The sequence below is a fragment of the Pecten maximus genome, chromosome 7 (genome assembly GCF_902652985.1).
Source record: "Pecten maximus chromosome 7, xPecMax1.1, whole genome shotgun sequence".
Lineage (NCBI taxonomy): Eukaryota > Metazoa > Mollusca > Bivalvia > Pectinida > Pectinidae > Pecten > Pecten maximus.
The window spans coordinates 30,473,008-30,492,616 of record NC_047021.1 but is presented as its reverse complement, the minus strand read 5'-3'; the positions used below and the strand labels follow the sequence as shown (position 1 = coordinate 30,492,616).

Sequence of the window (19,609 nt, the reverse complement as noted above, 5' to 3'; positions counted from 1 at the left end):
CACACGAGTTCTGACCAAGATCGGAACCTTCTAACTACTCAAGAAATGACGACAGAACTGTATTTTAAGGCGTCACCATATTCCGTAGTATTGTAACTATACTACCGCGGACACGTGGTTTATTGTTCACCAATAAAAGGATTGCCGGAATAAGCAGATTTTCCTATTACTCACATTCCACTGGAAGTGCACACGGATTTTGACCAAGATCCGAACCTTCTAACTACTCAATAAATGACGACAGAACTGTATTTTAAGGCGTCACCATATTCCGTAGTATTGTAACAATACTAACGCGGACACGTGGTTTATTGTTCACCAATAAAAGGATCGCCGGAATAAGCAGATTTTCCTGTTTTTCACATCCCACTCGAAGTGCACAAGAGTTCTGACCAAGATCAGAATTTTTCTTAACTACTCAAGAAATAACGACAGGTCTGTATTTTGAACAACTCCGAATTCCGAAGTATTGTAACAATGCTGCCGCGGACACGTGGTTAATTGTTCACCTATAAAAGGATTGCCGGAATAAGCAGATTTTCTTGTTAATCACATTCCACTTGAGGTGCACACGAATTCTGACCAAGATCGGAACCTTCTAACTACTCAAGAAATGACGACAGAACTGTATTTTAAGGCGTCACCATATTACGTAGTATTGTAACAATGCTACCGCGGACACGTGGTTGATTGTTCACCAATAAAAGGATTGCCGGAATAAGCAGATTTTCCTGTTTATCACATTCCACTGGAGGTGCACACGAATTCTGACCAAGATAGGAACCTTCTAAGTACTCAAGAAATGACAACAGATCTGTATTTTGAACAACCACCATATTACGTAGTATTGTAACAATGCTGCCGCAGACACGTGGTTAATTGTTCACCAATGAAAGGATTGCCGGAATAAGCAGATTTAACTGTTAATCACATCCCACCCAAGGTGCACACGAATTCTGACCAAGATTCGAACCTTCTTACTACTCAAGAAATGACGACAAAACTGTATTTTGAACGATCACCATATTCCGTAGTATTGTAACAATACTGCCGCGGGACAGCGTACAAACTTCTCAAGCCACTAGTGTTTACATTTTCCGCTTGACTTGGTATTCAAAGACCTGTTCCTGATAACCACACCCACGCAAAAGAAAAAGAAAACTAAAAAAAAGAAATATACCACTGAATGACTTTGTCAATGAAAGGTTTGAACACTGATAGTGCCTTCACACGGATTTGTTGCAGCTGATTCCGATAGTATGACACCCCATCCTGTCATCTTTGTGGACCTGCTTACATTGACAATGACCGACCTTTTTTTTAAGAAAAACATTATCCGTGGCCATAGTATATTAACCGTACAGACTAGGGCTATATTTGCCATGATAGTTTGTTCCTTGTCACAAAACCCCTCTTTTGGTACTACATTTGCGAACATGTTGTCCTTAACGGGAGCAGTAAGCCGGCCAATAGGGACATATCTATTAACTTATCAAGAAACGTTCATGTTTCGTGAAGGGATGTGCTGTTTACTGTATCCTCAATTCATACATGTACAAATGTATTGAAGTTTGGCACTTGCTTATCACTGAACATATTATGACGCATTATTTGTCAATTATGATAGAAAAGCAAAATGAGAGATATAAGATCTAGGCACATCAGTTTAATTCAGCGGTGTATTTATAATAAGAAGAGAGGTATCGCATGGCCCATCTCTCCGGGATGACGGTAATAAAATATAGCCATTGCGTAAACGACGTATAGATATTGTAGCTTCCTGGTTTACTTAGAGGGTGGCTGTAGGTTCGTGAGACACTGTAACTATGTTGACACTGAAATTAAGTACTACGTTCGTACTGCTGTATGTCAGTGTACGTGTTAAGTTGCAGACATATGACAATGAATACTATTGTCCCACGTCAGATGATGTTGTAATTAGCGATTCGCCAGAATGTGAACAACAGAATTGCTCGCAAAAGGTATGTACATGTATTCACATTAAGTGTTTGAAGGACAGCAAACTGTCTAAGAGAGCGGACTTTACTATGAAGTCTGTTGTTGCGGACCAATTAAATATATAGGGATAGTCATTCAAAACCATGTTTTGATAATGTCGTTAATGTACAGAGGGTATTTACTGTCATAGTTGTACGGTGAAAAATATGTATAACATGTGTACAATTCGCTTCCATGTATGTAAATATAGTGTGATCCATGTATTCAAATCAACTAATAAACGGCTTCCACTAAGATCATGTCAGGGTATCGGGCCGACCATCACTGCGCCATTGAAACGTTCTTTTTTATTTCTTGCTAGGCGATTGAGTGTCGTATATCGTCAGCTCGAGGCCCGGTCAGGGCACGAGTTATGAAGCTGTCTTCCTTCGTCAGTTGTGTTACCATGTTATATATGTAATTGCTGTAAAACATTATGCATGCGTTAGAATTATAAAAGTATGAATTTGGGAATAACCGCTATTTTACCAGTTAAAGGTAAATGTGTATTCGCACGAGACAAAAAGCTGTGTAAGAATTACTTTCTGTGTATACAGGAACGTATTGTATTCATACCTACTTCTTCATGGCTGGCTGACTTTTGTGTAAACAAGTGACAGCTAATGTGAACAGGTTAGACTACATGATACACACTAACGCGTGAATCAGCCGATTTTGTAACCATTGGTTTAAAGAGTGTTTCTTTTTTCTTTTTTCTTAAAGATATGTGATAATGACCCTGGTTTTAAATTCTAACTTAGATTGGTGATATTAGGACACTTTCTAAAACTTTCTAAATTACAATGAGAAGATAGATTCTGAATAAGTCTTCTGTCGCCCATCTTTATAGAGTCAACAAAAATGATCCCAGTTTTTTTTTAACGTGCACCACACAACCCCCAAAACCTAGTGCGATGAACGGATAACCTTTTCCTTATTTATAGAACCGACAAATAGATCAGCGACAACGCAGTAACAAACACCATGAGAACAACGGTTGATCCTAGTAACCTTACAACATCAAAATTTCGTCAAAATGATAAAAATCTGGACTCAAACTGCAGAATTTTGGCGCCATCTGTTATTGTATATGATCTCGGCGCTGGCAGATTGTGGATGCACATTTAGTGCGACAACGGGTAATTTACCAATTTCACAATCCTAGACAGTACTGACCAAAGTAACAGCCAGGTTGGCCGACAAAACAGACTACTGGATACCAGTCACAAATTACGTGATATTTTACTTAATTGCTCAAATAAAACCGTCTGCTATATGGGTCAACATTCACTAAACTTAAAACATGCTAATTAGTTTTTGAGCCAATCAGAGGCCGTAACGGCCATTTTGGCAGACCGATTAAAAATCTATGTAATGTACATGATCTTTGGGTCGACGAACGAACAGACGGACGGCTGCGCTCCCCCCCCCCCCCCCCCACCCCCCTCCCCTATCTCGATCTATGTCATTGTTAGATGCAGCTTCTCGCATGTACTTTTTTTGAGGTCAATGTGGAATTTGTTAACGCTCATTCGTTTCTGTCTATATTGTAGCCTGTAATGTAGAATTAAGTGACAAAAGAACTTGATTTACTGACAATTTATGCTAGATCAGATAATCTTATCATCTTCGTATTTATAACTCGAAACTTTGTATCACATAAAAATGTTTGCTGTAAGGAAACCTAATGTTTTATATATTCAGCCTATGTATGACCTTAAAGCAACCAATGAATACATTTGATGGGACCGATACATTTATCATCTCATTTCAAGAATTTTTCTATTTACTATTATGAATAATACATTTCCTGTTATTTTGGAGTCTCAACTAATCCAAGTATTCTAGTTCCTCTGTTTTTTGTTTTGTTTTGTGTTTTTTTTAGCTGCACTTGTGTTGGTGTTGCGTCAGCTGTCCTTGTTTTGGTGTCTCGTCACCTCGACTTGTTTTGGTGTCTCGTCATCTCGACTGGTTTTGGTGTCTCGCCACCTCGACTTGTTTTGTTGTTTCGTCATCTCGACTTGTTTTGGTGTCTCGCCACCTCGACTTGTTTTGTTGTCTCGTCACCTCGATTTGTTTTGTTGTCTCGTCACCTCGACTTGTTTTTGTGTCGCGTCACCTCGACTTGTTTTGTTGTCTCGTCATCTCGACTTGTTTTGGTGTTTCGTCATCTCGACTTGTTTTGTTGTCTCGTCACCTCGACTTTTTTTGGTGTCTCGTCACCTCGACTTGTTTTCGTGTCTCCTCACCTCGACTTGTTTTGGTGTCTCGTCGCCTTCACGTGTTTTTTTCGTCTCCTAATTAACAGTTATTTTGACGTCTCGTGTGTTCCATGCATTTTGGTAACTTATATGTTCCCAGTGTTCTTGTATCTCCTATTATTCTGTTTTAGTACCTTATCTGACGCAGATGTCTTCCTTCTTTTCTCTATTTCTCTTTTGAAAGTCTTCCCTGCTCCTGTCGTCTTAGAGGTCTTGTATGCTGACGTTCTGTATGTGTCTGATTTGTCTCTGGTGTTTTGAATTTCACTTTCTTATTGTTTTGTGTCTCCCGGTTCCATATTATGTTGTTGTCATCTTGGTTTCCTTTCCTGATGTTTTGGTGTCTCTTCGGTTTCCTTTCGTGTTGTTTTGGTGTTTCCTTTTTTTACCTTCTGTTGTTTTTGTGTCTCCTCGGTTTTCATTAGTTGTTTTGGTGTTTCTCGACTTACTTTCCTGTTTGTTTATGTCTCCTCGGTTTCCTTCCTTTGTTGTTGATTAAGTGCCTCCTCAACTTCCATTCCTCTTCAATTTCGTTTCATTTATGTTGTTTTGCATCTATTCGTTTTCATTTCATGTTATTTTGTCTCCTTACTTGTTGTTTTGGTGTCTCCTTGGTTCCATTCCTGTTGTTGTGTGCCTATTCGGTTATATTTTCTGTTGTATTTGTGTCTCCTCTGTTTCTGTTTTTGTTATCACAATATCTTGACAAAGACGTTTTCGTATTGTTTTCATGTTACATTGATTATTGGTGTTCACGCTATTCATACTTTAGCGTTTTTCCTCAGTTCTTGTCATCTTTTCATATCCACCTTTGACTCGAATGCGGTCTCACATCTCGATATGCTATTATATATTTTATTGATTCTAAAAGGCAAATGATGTCCTCCTATTGTTGGAGTTTCAACATTTGTTGCTAATTTGGTGTAAATGAATAAATCTACCAAGTCAACTCTTCTGTCACGATCTGTTTGTAGCATACAACGGATCGAAAACTATCCTTGATGTACCTCGTAACATTATACGTCTAAACTGGTTTCGAATGAGATAAATTTTAAAATGAAAATCAATGGAGTAAAACTTTGAGTTTATACCTTGTTGACTACACTGCATAATTATCTCGTCACTATATAAACATAGATGTCATTATGTCTCACCCTCTGTCAATAGAGCGAGACAGGGATTTATAAGCTTCATGGGACCTGGGCCGTACAATTATCGGTTTAGTTAGAGAATCAAACATGGCGTCGCATAAAAAGGATTCATGCTGTATGATCTTGCCTGCTTTATTGGTGACATACCTGTTGCTAATCTGTGATGTGGTTGCGGTGATTTTCAACCATAGATGTGATCAATCTAACTGTACGCAGGGTGTAAGTACATCTACTTTTCTTAGCCTCATATAGGTTGCAATATCAAATGTACACATACTTTATTATCTCGAGGATTTTCGGTAGTCTAAGCACCAATCTTTATTCATTTTGACGGAAAGATTTCTGATCTGTCTGTCTATCCTAATGCCGATCGTAAAATTCTATTGCTGGACTCGGGGTTAGGCAAACAGTTAACGTGTTTCTGCTGTGGAGCTACATAAATGTATATATATATATGTATCAGGAAGCTAACTATCCTTTCACTTTACGTAAGTGTCACGCCACACACATTACATTCAAGTTGTCTGCATATCGGATAACGTCCTGGTAAAGGGATAACATTAGTATCCTCATGTGATAACATTAATGAAAGTGTTCAGTATCTATTTTCCCAGGTATAAGTTAAGGGAAAAACACTACTTCAGCATTTCAAGAATCTTCTTTTTCACTCATGTGATGACGTTGATAAAACTGTTCAGAATCAATTTTTCCCCATATAAGTTACCCGCAAAAACACTACTTCAGCGTTTCAAGAATCTTCTTTTTCACTCATTGTTCTGAGGAAGGGAGACTTACTTGTACTAATTAAGAAATGAAGAATCATTGAATAACATCTGATATCGTAGATAAAGGTGAAACGAAAAACGAAAGTAGCATGTATAATAATCAATGTCATTGGTCGCCGTCCGGTTTTTAAACGAACAAACACTCTGGTGGTGGTGGTGGCGGTCGTCGTTGTCGTCGTCGTTGTCGTCGTCGTCGTCGTCCCAGTACAGAGTCATGTTCTATTTGCACATGTCACGCTAGCCCTGACTTTGGTGCATGGGTGATATTTCAACTACTACCTAAAATATAACTCTTACCGTATCTTATTGTATTTCTAGTATATGTTTATATATCATGTAATTGTTTTTGTATTCTCTGGGTCTTGGTAAAGGGGCAGATTGCCTCAAAAATTGACTTTTTTTTGTCCACACTGTAAGTTTCTTCAATCAATCTACAAATTTAAAGTTATTCCTATACTCACACATTTAAAATCTTATCATATTTTTTTATCTTAAAGGAACCCTGCATTTTCGAAAATCCACTACGAAAAGAAAATCCAGAGTATATTAGAATTGAAGTGATAATGATGTTTCCCGCTTTAATTATGATATCTTGTTAGAATATTTACTTTATTTGTTGTAAATGTAACTCGTTTTGAACACCAGTATTTCCGTATCTCTTCTTTTCCTGTCCTTATTATTCAAAATCAGTTCAATTTAATTTAAATGTAGTTTTAGAGGATAATTTCAAATACGTGTATATGCCCTTAAGATAGTAATAACCTGTTGATCAGTTTAAGAAATCAGCGGCCGCTTTTGGTCTTCAATTTTTTAAGCGTTTATGCTGTGATACAGTATGTGATTATTAACAGGCGTACATGTACTTTAGTGTGTTTGATATATAGTGAAAAACATATCTATTGAAATGTAGTTGCTTTCTGCACCAGACTTTAACTTTCAACGCTTCATGAGATTTAATACGTGCACCTAAGCATTTTAATCAAGTACATAACCATAATATGAAAGGCATTTCATCGTCGTCTTGCTTTATTATCCCCTTAACCGTACATATTATCATATAATTTCTCTGTAACGAACACGTTTGCTTAAGGCAGACTATAGTGTCTTGGTTCATATAACAATTAAATTGTTTCCAAGGCTTTTTCTAGAATAGGATAATTCTTATTTTTTGATTGTACATGTATATACACATATTGCGCTATTTCCCACACTTAACAGAATATGCATGATCGTATCTCTGTTTAACTGCGGTCATAACTGACTGAGTCATTTTATCAAATCATAGTGACATCTTACAATCTGCATACCTATGCAACGTATATATCACTCAGCTTTCCTTTCTTGTCATTCTGTTTCAAATGGGTTTTTTTAAAGAAATTTTAACAATCATTTTAGAATATCTTCCGTCATTCATAGATGCATTTGATTGGATATTCAAATTTGTTTGCACTATAATTACATATGGCACTTTGTTGAATATGCATGATCAATTATCATATGAACATAGATCATGATGGTGATGATTAAGACACCTTGTACCTGTTACTACTGATGCTTAAATGTTACATTTAATGTGACACTCATTAAGCATGACCTATTTCCTTCTATGAATATAAAGCATCAGGGCGATATGTTCGCACTTCCTTAGTTTCGTAATATTACACATGTAATTGAAGACAACTCCATTGTGCAACATCTTTCAGCAATATCTTCATCAGTCAATATTTGCAACGCTTACGTTTGCGTAGTGATAGTAAGATTCATCAAAACACCCTTATATACACGAAAATGCAAAGCTCGAGAATATAAACATTTCCTCATGTTGCTATGAGGAAACTCTGTGAACTAGAACACATCAACCGTTTTGATGAATGAAATAACATTAACACAGAACTTTTACCCCAAATCCACAAAACACTTATTGCATATTTCAATCAACTACAGTGATTTGGTATAAGTAGGCAGGGGTCGAGGTAAACCGATTTTTACTCTGATCCGTACTGTTATATTTGAATACAAACCAAATGATGAAATATGTTTTATTATAAAGATGGACAATAGAAAATAGTAATGATTGTTTCTTAATATCGGTATTATTTAGTTTTTTTGTTTCGCAGATTACAAACAACTGTTGTGTTTCATTCTTTCGCGAGTATCTTAAACTCTAGGTGTCTCTTTGACACCCTTTCTCATATGACTCTACTGGCATGGCCATTGTTGAAAAATAAAGTTATGTTTCGGAATATGTTAAGGCAAAGAAATTTTGAAACTGCTTTTTTGAATCTTGCTTTATAATGGTGTCGTGATAGAGGGAGAGCTAGAGTAGATAATATCTATTAATACATGTATTCCTGCTATTAATGTTGTCATCCATATGAGTTTCAGTAAATTTACTTTTTTTCAGAGACGCTCTGCGGAAGACTCCTATTTCAACTGTTCAATAGGAATGTTCAAAGGTAAGCGATTATAACTTCTAATCATATCTGTGGAAAAAACTTTCCGCGGGTGTCAGGTTACAAATGTAAACGTGTTACTTTGTATGTGTTTTTTCCGGTGTTGAAATGACGATGTCCTCAAATCTCCAACGACATACCTATACATGTATGTGTTCTGTTTTTTAGCTCATCATTATATCATTGAACCATTCTGTGAATCAGGAAATAAACATTTCAATATCGCATTTAAATATTATTACTTCTGTTCCAATTCGTAGATAACATACTAAAATATGATGGACTGCTTCTAGTTGCCCGTTAGGGAATGAATTAAGTTTTGTATTAATTTTCAATACTTTAAGCAGTATATCACTACAGTAAATAACAATGTGTGATCGATTGTTATAAATATGTGTGTAAAAGGAAGATCAGGTGAGTGTTAATTCAATCAAAGAGAAATGGACAATATCAAAGAATAACGAAATAACTGCTTGATAAACAAAAGCTCCCGCATGAAGACATCTAAGTTTTGTTTAGTTATTGGTTCAACTGCTTAAGCTACTGTTAACCTTATTATGTTTGTGACTGCTTAATCTCGCCCAACGACTTTTTTCGAAGAAATTTGATTTGGCGATTTACAGCAATAATAGGCCTAATTTACTTCCGATTGAAACTATTTTGCAGCGATTAATAACTAATCGCATGCGAAGAAGGTTGCTTTACAGAAATTCTTCCTGGTTTTAGAATGTTTCTGTATTCTATCTGCAATTTTCAAACCGAATATTGTTTTTTCTATTAACTTAGAATGGGAGAAGTTTAAAGAAAAGTTCCGGGTTTCGGAAAGCTACGAAAAGAAAAGCGACGAAACTTTAAACCCACCGACAGTCAGTGCCGTAGGATTTTATATGATTGCAGACAGAAACAATGTTAAGAACAATCCAAACTTAAATCTGACCTTTCGTTTACCAAGGCACAGTGCATACGGTAAGTAAACACGTCAAATGATAAGAATGTTATACGGTGAACAAGACATACTATACATATGTCATGTAGACAACATGTAATACAGTAAACATTATACAATTATTGCATTTTGTTGAGGTGTACACGAGACTATACGGACCTGGGCAAGAGTTTGTTCATCGAGGCCGAGGTGAACAAACTCTTGCCCAGGTCCGTATAGTCTCGTGAACACCGAAAACAAAATGCAATAACTGCTTTGTAATATGACCAAATAAAACAAATGAATAACAATTAAGAAGTTAACAATTCAACAGTTTAATAATAGAACCATTTGCAAAAACAACATTTATAATCAGTAACAATATATCACAGATTTCATATTTAATCCATGGTCAGATTTTATTGGAGTGTAGATATTGATGAATTACCAGTAGCTTTCAATATCACAAATATATGAAATTGTATAATTCAGTTAAAAAGAGACACTGAAGTCCAACAACACATAGTTCATATCCTCAGGAAAAATATCACAGACTTCAATGAAGTTGACTGACCTTTGGCACCCAAATATTGCCTAAATAATTTCGCAGCGACAGCAGTGTTCTTGCGTGTGTTCTTTGCATCTTTTTTCTTCAATATATCATTAAGTTCTTCTTCGTTTATTGTAGCAAAGCGTTCTGTGGGTTGACCGTCTGCCATATTGTAGACAAAGTGGTTCCAAACGATCGCTTGTATCAAGCATTCTGATTGGCTGTTGTCAAAACTAATGCGTTGCGCGATTGGACAACAGGGAAGCAAAGATTGCAGACCTGTTCGTGCTAAAAATAGCACGAACCGGTCGGCAATGTGAAGGGAATTTCCCAGTCGAGTTATTTTTAGCACGAACAGGTCTACTCACAAACAGGTGCTGGAGAGGAAAACATGAAGTGGGCCAATGAGAATAAAGCAAACACTCAAGTCATATTACAATTTATATTGTAATATGTTTGCTAGATTTTCATTGGCCAATTAACTATTTTCCTCACAAAGATCTGTCAGTGGGTAAACCTCTTCGTCCTAAAACTAACTCAGCTTGGAAATTACCAAGGCATTGTGGACCTGTTCGTGCTATTTTTAGCACGAATAGGTCAGCAGTATTTGCTTTGCTTTTATACAATCACGCAACGTTTTAATTTGGACAACAGCCAATCAGAATGCTTGAAACAAATTAGTGTTCGGCATCTCTTTGTTTATGGCAGAGGAGATACCCCAACGACGTTCCGCTACAATAAACGAAGAGGAATTACAAGATATTTTGAAGAAAAAAGGCTCATTGAACACCCGAGAAAATACTTCAGGTGTAACAAAACTTAATATCTAAGTGCAAAGTGTCAGTGTGCGGACTTTTAAAATTTAGAAGAAAACGTGATTTGGACAGGAGATTTGTGATTTTTTGTTCAATATTCTTAGTTTGCCATATTACAAAACCGTAACCTCTTGTTTTCGGTGTACACGAGACTATATAGATCTGATCAAGAATTTGTTCACATTGGCCTTCGACCTCGATGAACAAACTCTTGACCAGGTCCGTATAGTCTCGTGTACACATAAAAAAGTAAATAATTGTAAACTGTAAGCATGTTATATAGTAAATATGTCATACAATACAATAGATATACTTGATAGTGAAAATATACAGAAAACCTGTCATACTGTAAACAGGATTAAATATCATATGATAAGTAGTATCGACAACGATTTAATGACGTCACTCATAAATGCATGCAGTCATAACAAGCACATGCTGAACGAAGTTGTACACATTTGTATTGAACCTGAAGGCATGTTTGTTATCATAAGTTCGACGTTTTTTCATTGCAGATACGAAAGCATTACTTATAAAGTTTATAGGTATGAACGACAAGAGGTACCCCGAGCTTATTGATCCGTACTACAAAGATAGTCCTCGATACCGACTTTTCAGTTTTCAATCGTACAAATCCTCAGAACTGGATACAAAATACCCGGTAAGTAAGGAATATCATCCTGATATCAGTGTCATATGGTAGCAGTACAGTAAAAATGCCCAATTCTGAAAAATATGTCACATGTTTTAGATATGTAAACATTGCCAGTTAACCCTACATATTACCTCTAATAAAGTATATATATATCTATACAAAATTTGCAGTTTTAATACAGCATTGAAGGATAGGTAAACTTATTGTTTCTATGTCTTTCAGACCTGTGAATACAATGGCAACAACTTAAAAATAACTTTTAAATTGCAAATTTTATTATATTTGACCAAAATGTCACACTTCTCTCCACAGTTTTTTTTCTTTTTTTTTCTTTCTGAAACCTATCTAAAATTAATCATCCCTATCCCAAAGACAGAATTAATCTTGTTTTGACATGTGTTGCACATTAAGTTTCCCCGCCATCCTACCTTGATTGTGAGTCTCCATTTTTCGCTGTAGGCAAAATTAAATTTCCTGTGTAAACACATTTTTGGGAAAATCCGGAAATTTAAAATCCGGAACCAATTTATTTATTTTAGTTTTAACAAATGTGAAGCCTGTATGTACTACTTCATAACAAAATAAAACACCCATAGCCATCCAGTCTTTCTATGGTGTGCTACCTTAGCATTTTATATAATACTTATCTTAGTTTTATCTCTTTAAACCGTTAAATGCACTACATTTCCGACGAATAGAAAATATAATCAATTTATACAAGAAATAGATACAATTATCGATTACAATAAATTGCCTAATATAACATGTACTTAATGCTATTTCTTGCAAGTAGTTGTGCTTCTTGACTAATAATCCATCACCGACCTTCCCCCACCCCACCCCCTCCCTCAGATATTTTAATGTTATAAACGTTATTTCTGGTTTAAAATCACCATATCGGCAATTAGGACTTTTTCATCATTTGTTGATGTTAATTATAAAGTGTAGATCATTTCTATCCATATTCGCCTTGCTATATAGTTTTGTTACTGAAAGTGGACGGTAACTAAGGCGACTTTTGTTTTATTAGAGGGAGATCGTATACGGATGTTTGATGGGCTTGGACTGCACAAGTGCAAAACGAGTTTACCTCATCACGTTTACAGCTTACACAATGAATTCTCAGCATCCTGGATCAAGTCTTACGTATCAGTTCACTGTCTACACAAGTATATATGTATTATCAATTTAATTTATTCGACAATTATCCAAATGGACAATTCATTCAATTGAGATGAGATTGTAACAGGGTACATGTTCTGAGGGGTAGACGTGTATGTTTTCAGTCAAATTTATACTTGATATTATACAGAATATTTTATCACTGAATGTATTACTTATTCCTGATATATTTTATGATGAAACTTCAAATGGGCAATTGACGGGAAGAGGACTTCTCATTTAAAAATGATCATCATCCTTGTAACCTTGCAATTTCTTTACCAATATGCAAGAAAAACTGTGGCCAGCATAAAACCATGCCATGTATACACAATACATGTAGGTGGCGAAAACAAGGTTGGTACTATCCAGTAAGGAAAAATTATTAAACCCTTTGAATTGCAACATTTTGAAAACATTAAGTTGAAAAGGTGCTTCATTGAATCATTTAACAATATTCAAAAGATCACAATGATATTACTTTTTCTTTTAGCAAGGTATTTTACCAAATCAAGCAAAGTGACGATAGCAGTGGCGTATATGCACCGATTACGAAAAATGCATGTAGTGTTTGAACCAATATCAGAAGATCATGCTTCGCGTTATACGTATTACGATATCCAACTGATGGAAATTGACACGGGCAAACTGCAAACCGTTCAGGTAAGTGGGCAAATTAAGATGACTTTAAAACAAAATTTCAAGTCGATAGAATGTAATCCCTTGTACAGCTGAGTACAGGTATACAAACCCCTAACACTATTTTGTTTAACTATTTGTGCCCGATGTGTAAAATGCATATGTCCCGTTCGTTTTCTTTACCTTGGCTTTCACTTTGAGATTCATGAAAAATGTCATTGAAGGGTCAGAATATACATAACCTCAGAGAACACGTGTTTTTTTTCCATTTTACTTCTTCATTGGCCTCCATGAAAATATATATTTTGTTAATATTTTGCAATTTGTTTTTCAATTTTTGATTACAACAACTATTTTTTTTTGTTCATGTCCGTATTCGCTGTTCATTCATGTGAAATGTAAGAACGGTGGTGAATAATGACAAGTGTGTTATCAATCTAAAACTAATTACGTCAAATAGATTAATATCGTTTATAAAACCTTTCTCTATTGACATTCAGATGGAACACGGATCCGTCGGGTACGAATATGAATTCAATAATGTCACCAATGGAAAGTATGTTGTGGAGGTAAGGTCATTTCTTCGATCTTACTAAATAAAACATTTCCAATATGCACACTAATTTTTAGTTGATACTTTATGCAAATGTATCTATATATGTACATTTGTGTACATGTATTTGTAAATAAATCAATTTCAACAGGCAATTAACATCTTTAGATCAATATAAAGGCTTACACTATTACATTTCTTTCTTAGAGTTAAATACATATTGAAATTGATTTTAGAAATAAGTTGCATGGATTTGTAATATCTAATGCAGGTTAGAGTTAGAAACTGCAGCGGCATTGAGCCATGTCCTCAGTCACAGTCGGGGATTGTTGAAGTCGATTACACTACAGGTAAGTTTAGACCCTTTTGTTATGGATCTGTTAATGATATACATTTATTGACAACAACAGTGCAGTTAATGCTACTCAAAAAATATATTTTTGTTTATAAAACTGATGGAAAAACCAGATAATGATGAGCTGTAACTAAAAAAGAGTAAGACGAAGTGAAATACACAACATATAATACATTCACACGGAACACTGTTATCAATAAAACATTGCGTATTTTACCGTTTGACAATGAATCATATAACGTTGACCAGAGCAAAACTACTGAACAACGGGCAACCAACCTTTTACAGTATATTTTTTCTTTGGTGCTGTCAAATTTCAGTAGAAGGACCACGTTTAAAGGACGACCTAGCTTTCCAAAAGACAATGTCACCATCATCAGGGATTTACGCTACCATTGGCGCCGTTGGTGGTGTCGCCCTCTTACTGCTTCTGCTGGCATGCTTCGTGATATCCGTTGGTAGGAATGAAATTGATATCATAATTAATCTTCTTGTTCTTTTTGTTCCTTCAGTTGTATTTGTGTAAGAAATTGAAGTAAATATTATAGCTCCTATTGCCAAAATGCCTCTTTTCCCTCTCTCTGTTACTTTACTGAATTGCTTTTATAATGATGCAAAATTCATCATCAGGAAAAAGTATTTGTGATATAATTAACAACTGCTATTTGCATCTCAAAGTCAAAACATGATTAATGCTTATGCTTAATAAAAGAATCGAATATGGTGAAATAATTGTCCCTCCTATGTGATATATAAATACTTTCCGAATGTTTTACCGAAATAAATCTACAATTACATGTCATTAGTAAAGCCCCTGGTTAGCCATGGTATATACTAACAATTGATTAAGATACGTTTTGTTCAGTTACACCAGACTAGTTATTTATAGTCATGTAAACAATCTATTTAGAACTTACTAGCACGGTGACCAACTGGATCGGAAGCAAGATCAAAATTCATTTAATTTTCTAACTTTCGGTGCATAAACAGTCGCCTAATCTTACTATATAGTATCTTCCTAACAAAGTCCTAATTATAGGCTCAAGGTTTTTTTTTTATTTTGTTTTGTTTTGTCTTTTTTTGTTTTTTGTTGTTTTGTTTCCGTTTAGATATGATATGTTTTTATATATTCAAATTCTCGTTTCATACGATCTAAAAAAAAACTGTATTCCAAAGTCGTGGTCTTCGTTATTATTGATAATAAAATGAGTTATGTTTGCAGAATGATATTTGAAAATATAAAACCTTTCGAAATGATTGATTGCAATATAAATATTAAGTGTCATTTCTATTTTATATGATATCGATGTTCTAATAATAATATTTGATTTATCAATATAATTAGCAACTCTGCTAGTAAAGGCTGTTCATTATGATATTATCCTGCACGAAAGGGGTGTAGCGTATTGGACACCATTGGCTAGCAGCGTTGTTGTCAAAGTCAAATTTATAATGTTTCGTGTTACTGAATTATAACCTTTTCTGTTTCACAGATCACAGACCAAAGGTGTGTATTTTAAATCTATGTTCAGAAGATATTCACACAAATGTTTCTACGGCGTTACAACAATGCTTAAAACAATATTTTCATACGACTGTCACAGCTGAGGATATTGGCTTGAGTACAAAAGAGGTGTACTCTAAATTTGGACTTCAAAAACTGGACAAAATCATCATTGCAACAATGTGCCACCACGTCAAAATTGAAAAAATCGAAAACTTATATATCAGATGGAAAAATAAAGGCTGTACAAAAAACTTATTTATCTGTTTCTCTCAAACAGAAAGGAACATGATGTCTCAATCAGACAAATGGTTCCATTGGTATCATGATTCCAAAAAAATGATTGAATACATAAAGGAAAAAGATAACGGTCACTGCTTAAACAGATTTAAGCGATCCCGTCCTCCACTCAATAATATTTCTGAAAATTCTGGCGAGTTTCATAACTTTCAACGTGTGTTACAAACATTCAGAGAACCTACGGATACTCCTCCCATGGACCCATGTCCAGTGCGTTCAAACAGAGAGGAGGACATTCACAGACCTCTGCTTCATTCCAGACATTGTTATCCCAACATTCCTGAACCTTTCATCGACGAGAACTTTTTTCTCCATTTTCCGAAAACAACGGCCCTGCCTGAAAACTCCTACGATTGTAATCCTTCAAATTCCAGTGACATTCCCCTTAGCGATTGTCCAGCTATGGAGAATGATTTAAACCAAAGCGTTATTGATTGTCCACAAAAAGTATTTACTCCTGTAAAAAATGATATAGACATGGATAAATTTAGTAACAGAATGTTGCTAATATCCATGGAAATGTAACTTGTATATGTGTTATAAAAGAAGTCAAATATCATTGTACTCAATGTCATTTTTAAGACCATTATACATTCTCGTAAATATGCCCGAACAGAACATTTATGAATATGAACAGGATCTTATTCTATCAAATTGTTTCCATTTTGTAAATCTTATCTTTGGATATTGCAAAATATACGGAAAATACTTTATCACACAATGATTTTTTTCAGTTTTACTATCATGATCTTCACAAGTAATGCAATCACTGGACAACTTTTAATCAGCACTGGTTTGTATTTGATATACTTATGATATACATTATTGTAGCTGTATATTTTATATAATGAAAAAAGATTGTAAATATAGCCAATTATGTTATACAGTACATATCAACTACATTATGAGCGTTTTTGACGACTTTTTGAACAGTCATCGTCAATATTTTAATAAACCTTCTTCTGCAATAATAACGGTTTTGTAAGCGTTGTGACTTTTAACAAAAACAATATAGTTCGGCAAACGAAACTTTAATACTGACTTCATCACGATGAAATGAGGACAGAAGATTCCCCTAAAAAGCGGAAGAAGTAAGAATAGTATTCCGGAACTGTTAGTTTTCTATTTCTATATAGTAACATTACTGTTTCCCCTTCCTTTCCATGCAGCAGCTGATTTAATATCTAAGTGCATGTTTCTATCTATTATCACTACAACTAAGGAGGTTTTACGGTCGACATCAGGATTTCCAAATGTAATATGAACATAGACCTCTTTTTGATGCGTTATGATATGCCTGATGGAACCCAGGTTCTCATTTTAAGAATTGGGTTTTTACCCTAGTATAACCTATATCTGCATGGCGCGTGACGTCGATGAAGCAGAAGACGCTTAGTTTCTGGAACACCTGGTCTTATTTTCTTTGTTTTTGTTTAAGAATCTAAGTGGATTTTTTTTTCACAATTTCGGACAGTATGATTATCTGGTTTCCTGCATACACTGATTTGGTCAATGGAAATCACGCGTGTTAACCAAACACTTTAATTATACCTATCATATTGAAGATGTAAATACACAGGTATGTGGTTGTGTATCATCATCTAAACCAACTATAATTGCGAGTGTTTTGGACGCGGCACATCTTTCGATATGCCGATGTCCATCATTCATGCATTAGCTATAACAGCGTGATCGACCGGGAAACGTAAAACGTCTATCATTTTTAACACAAACATTTAATACCACAGAACATGCATACATTTGAAGGCTGCCAAGGTTGGGGCCTTGGGGTCAGCCTTCAAAATATAAACAATGTCCCCACACAGGGGGGCTCTCACTCGCCACAAAACTGACTCATGTTACACATCTCATACTCTCGCACTTAAATTACCACATTACCATAACAAAAACAATTTACACTCATTCTCTCACCAAGTCTATCAATAAATGATAAATAGCAAACGTCTATCGTTTAATAGAAAGAAGAAAAAAAAACGTGTTTTGTTGGAAATTTAATTCTAAATGACATTATCATAGCTTTTAATCATCATGTGCACTCATTCGTATCGTGTGTTAATCTTTTAGCCTCATTTTACAGTGAAATAACATTCTAGATAGATCCATATAATAAAACGTGTTTTAAACCCGGAATCAAGATATGCATTATGAAGATAACTAAGTCATTTTCGTGCACCGTGCAAAGTCAACCGAAATAAAACGATAAGTGTCCCCGTCCAACCAGTCTATGAGGCTTTAACAAAACCAGTCATAGTGACTTTAGATTTCATACTCGTTAAGCGATGATTTCTTTATATACAGAGTGAAAACGTTTCAAGAAAAGGCTATGCTCGAGCCTTAACCGTAAGGAAATCCTATAAATATATATTTACGAGTTTTAAAAGACTCTTTACCTCGAGTCCGCGCATCGTTTTGCTTACGAGCAGTTATATGCAATCTTGTAGGATATACCGAATTGTAATGTTTTTGTTTTGAAGTGATTGCTATATTTACAAACAGGGTTAAAGACAAGTTTAACTCTCGTAATTATGGGAAAGTCTTAGTTTTATGACATATTTTTGAAAAATATCACGTCTTAAACAAATTTTCAACAAGGATTTTTAGTTATAGTTGCCTTAACTTCTTTTCAATGTTTCGCCTGAAAGTCAAACAAAAACATCCAGCTGAGATAAACTGGAAAAACCCACAATCGAGCAGATAAAAAGAAAATAACTCGGCACACAATTTGCAGAAAAAAATATAGCACAATGGTTTCGAAATACAAGACGTAATTGAGTAAAATAGGCTCCCATAGTGCAGAAACGTATCACAATTGAACATACATTAAAAGCACATTAGGACAGAACAGAACCGGTATTATAAATGTAATCATTCAGTCAGTGTTCGAGAAAGAGAAACATTGCAAACACTTTATATACATGTACGGAATGTTAGTGATTTATTAGATCAATCAGGGCAGTCCGTAATACAATGTCACATCACATTAATGTTTCCAGATAGCTATTAGTACTGTGTCTCGTTACTTTGCCCTGGAATCGTAGACATGGGGGCATTAAAGAGGAAAAAGTATCATTGCTTCATTCGCATATGTTAAAACAGTTTTGAAAAAAGCATATTTATTTCATATCACCTTAAGTTTGAAAGCCATTACCTGAAATCCTTAAAAGGCTACATTATGATCAAGATATATGTCGTTTTTTCAAGAAAAAATCAATATATCAATTTAAGGCAACATATCACCAGTGTAAACATTCAAAATATGTCCAACTGTATATGAATGGCACAGTTTTTTTTTCATCACTGCTATATTTAAGTTATTCCGTAGAGTTACGTTTAAATTAATTTTTAAACAACGTCTGTTAAACCTACGTTGCTGAAGACGACGGAGGGCATTGTTGTGAATTGGAGAAAGAGACTCCATATAAATACCTGTAACTAGATAAAACAGCACAGCTTGACCTGTTGACATGTAACCACAAGTTTGTT

At 35.1% G+C, this 19,609-nt stretch overlaps 1 protein-coding gene across 4 annotated transcripts; it reads left to right on the top strand.

Moving 5' to 3' along the window:
- The first annotated feature begins 1,751 nt into the window (after window positions 1-1,751).
- LOC117330544 lies at window positions 1,752-17,079 on the top strand. 4 transcript variants are annotated; one of them, XM_033888932.1, is made up of 10 exons: window positions 1,752-1,982; window positions 8,600-8,651; window positions 9,435-9,614; window positions 11,454-11,599; window positions 12,624-12,762; window positions 13,248-13,417; window positions 13,894-13,962; window positions 14,218-14,296; window positions 14,616-14,759; window positions 15,795-17,079. In XM_033888932.1, the coding sequence occupies exons 1-10, from the start codon at window positions 1,827-1,829 to the stop codon at window positions 16,628-16,630; spliced, it is 1,971 nt and encodes a 656-aa protein (XP_033744823.1). In that variant the 5' UTR covers window positions 1,752-1,826; the 3' UTR covers window positions 16,631-17,079. The 4 variants fall into 4 exon arrangements, with proteins under 4 accessions (XP_033744823.1, XP_033744825.1, XP_033744824.1 ...); XM_033888934.1 differs by having other exon boundaries at window positions 1,753-1,982; window positions 14,625-14,759; XM_033888933.1 differs by having other exon boundaries at window positions 1,755-1,982; window positions 14,622-14,759.
- The last annotated feature ends 2,530 nt before the right edge of the window (window positions 17,080-19,609 follow it).

Excerpts from the sequence above, each read along its gene's own strand:
- LOC117330544 (XM_033888932.1), top strand. The coding sequence starts at position 1,827 with ATGTTGACACTGAAATTAAGTACTACGTTCGTACTGCTGTATGTCAGT. Across the intron at positions 11,600-12,623 it reads AACTGGATACAAAATACCCG|AGGGAGATCGTATACGGATG; the intron begins GTAAGTAAGGAA and ends TTGTTTTATTAG. Across the intron at positions 12,763-13,247 it reads TCAGTTCACTGTCTACACAA|CAAGGTATTTTACCAAATCA; the intron begins GTATATATGTAT and ends TTTTTCTTTTAG.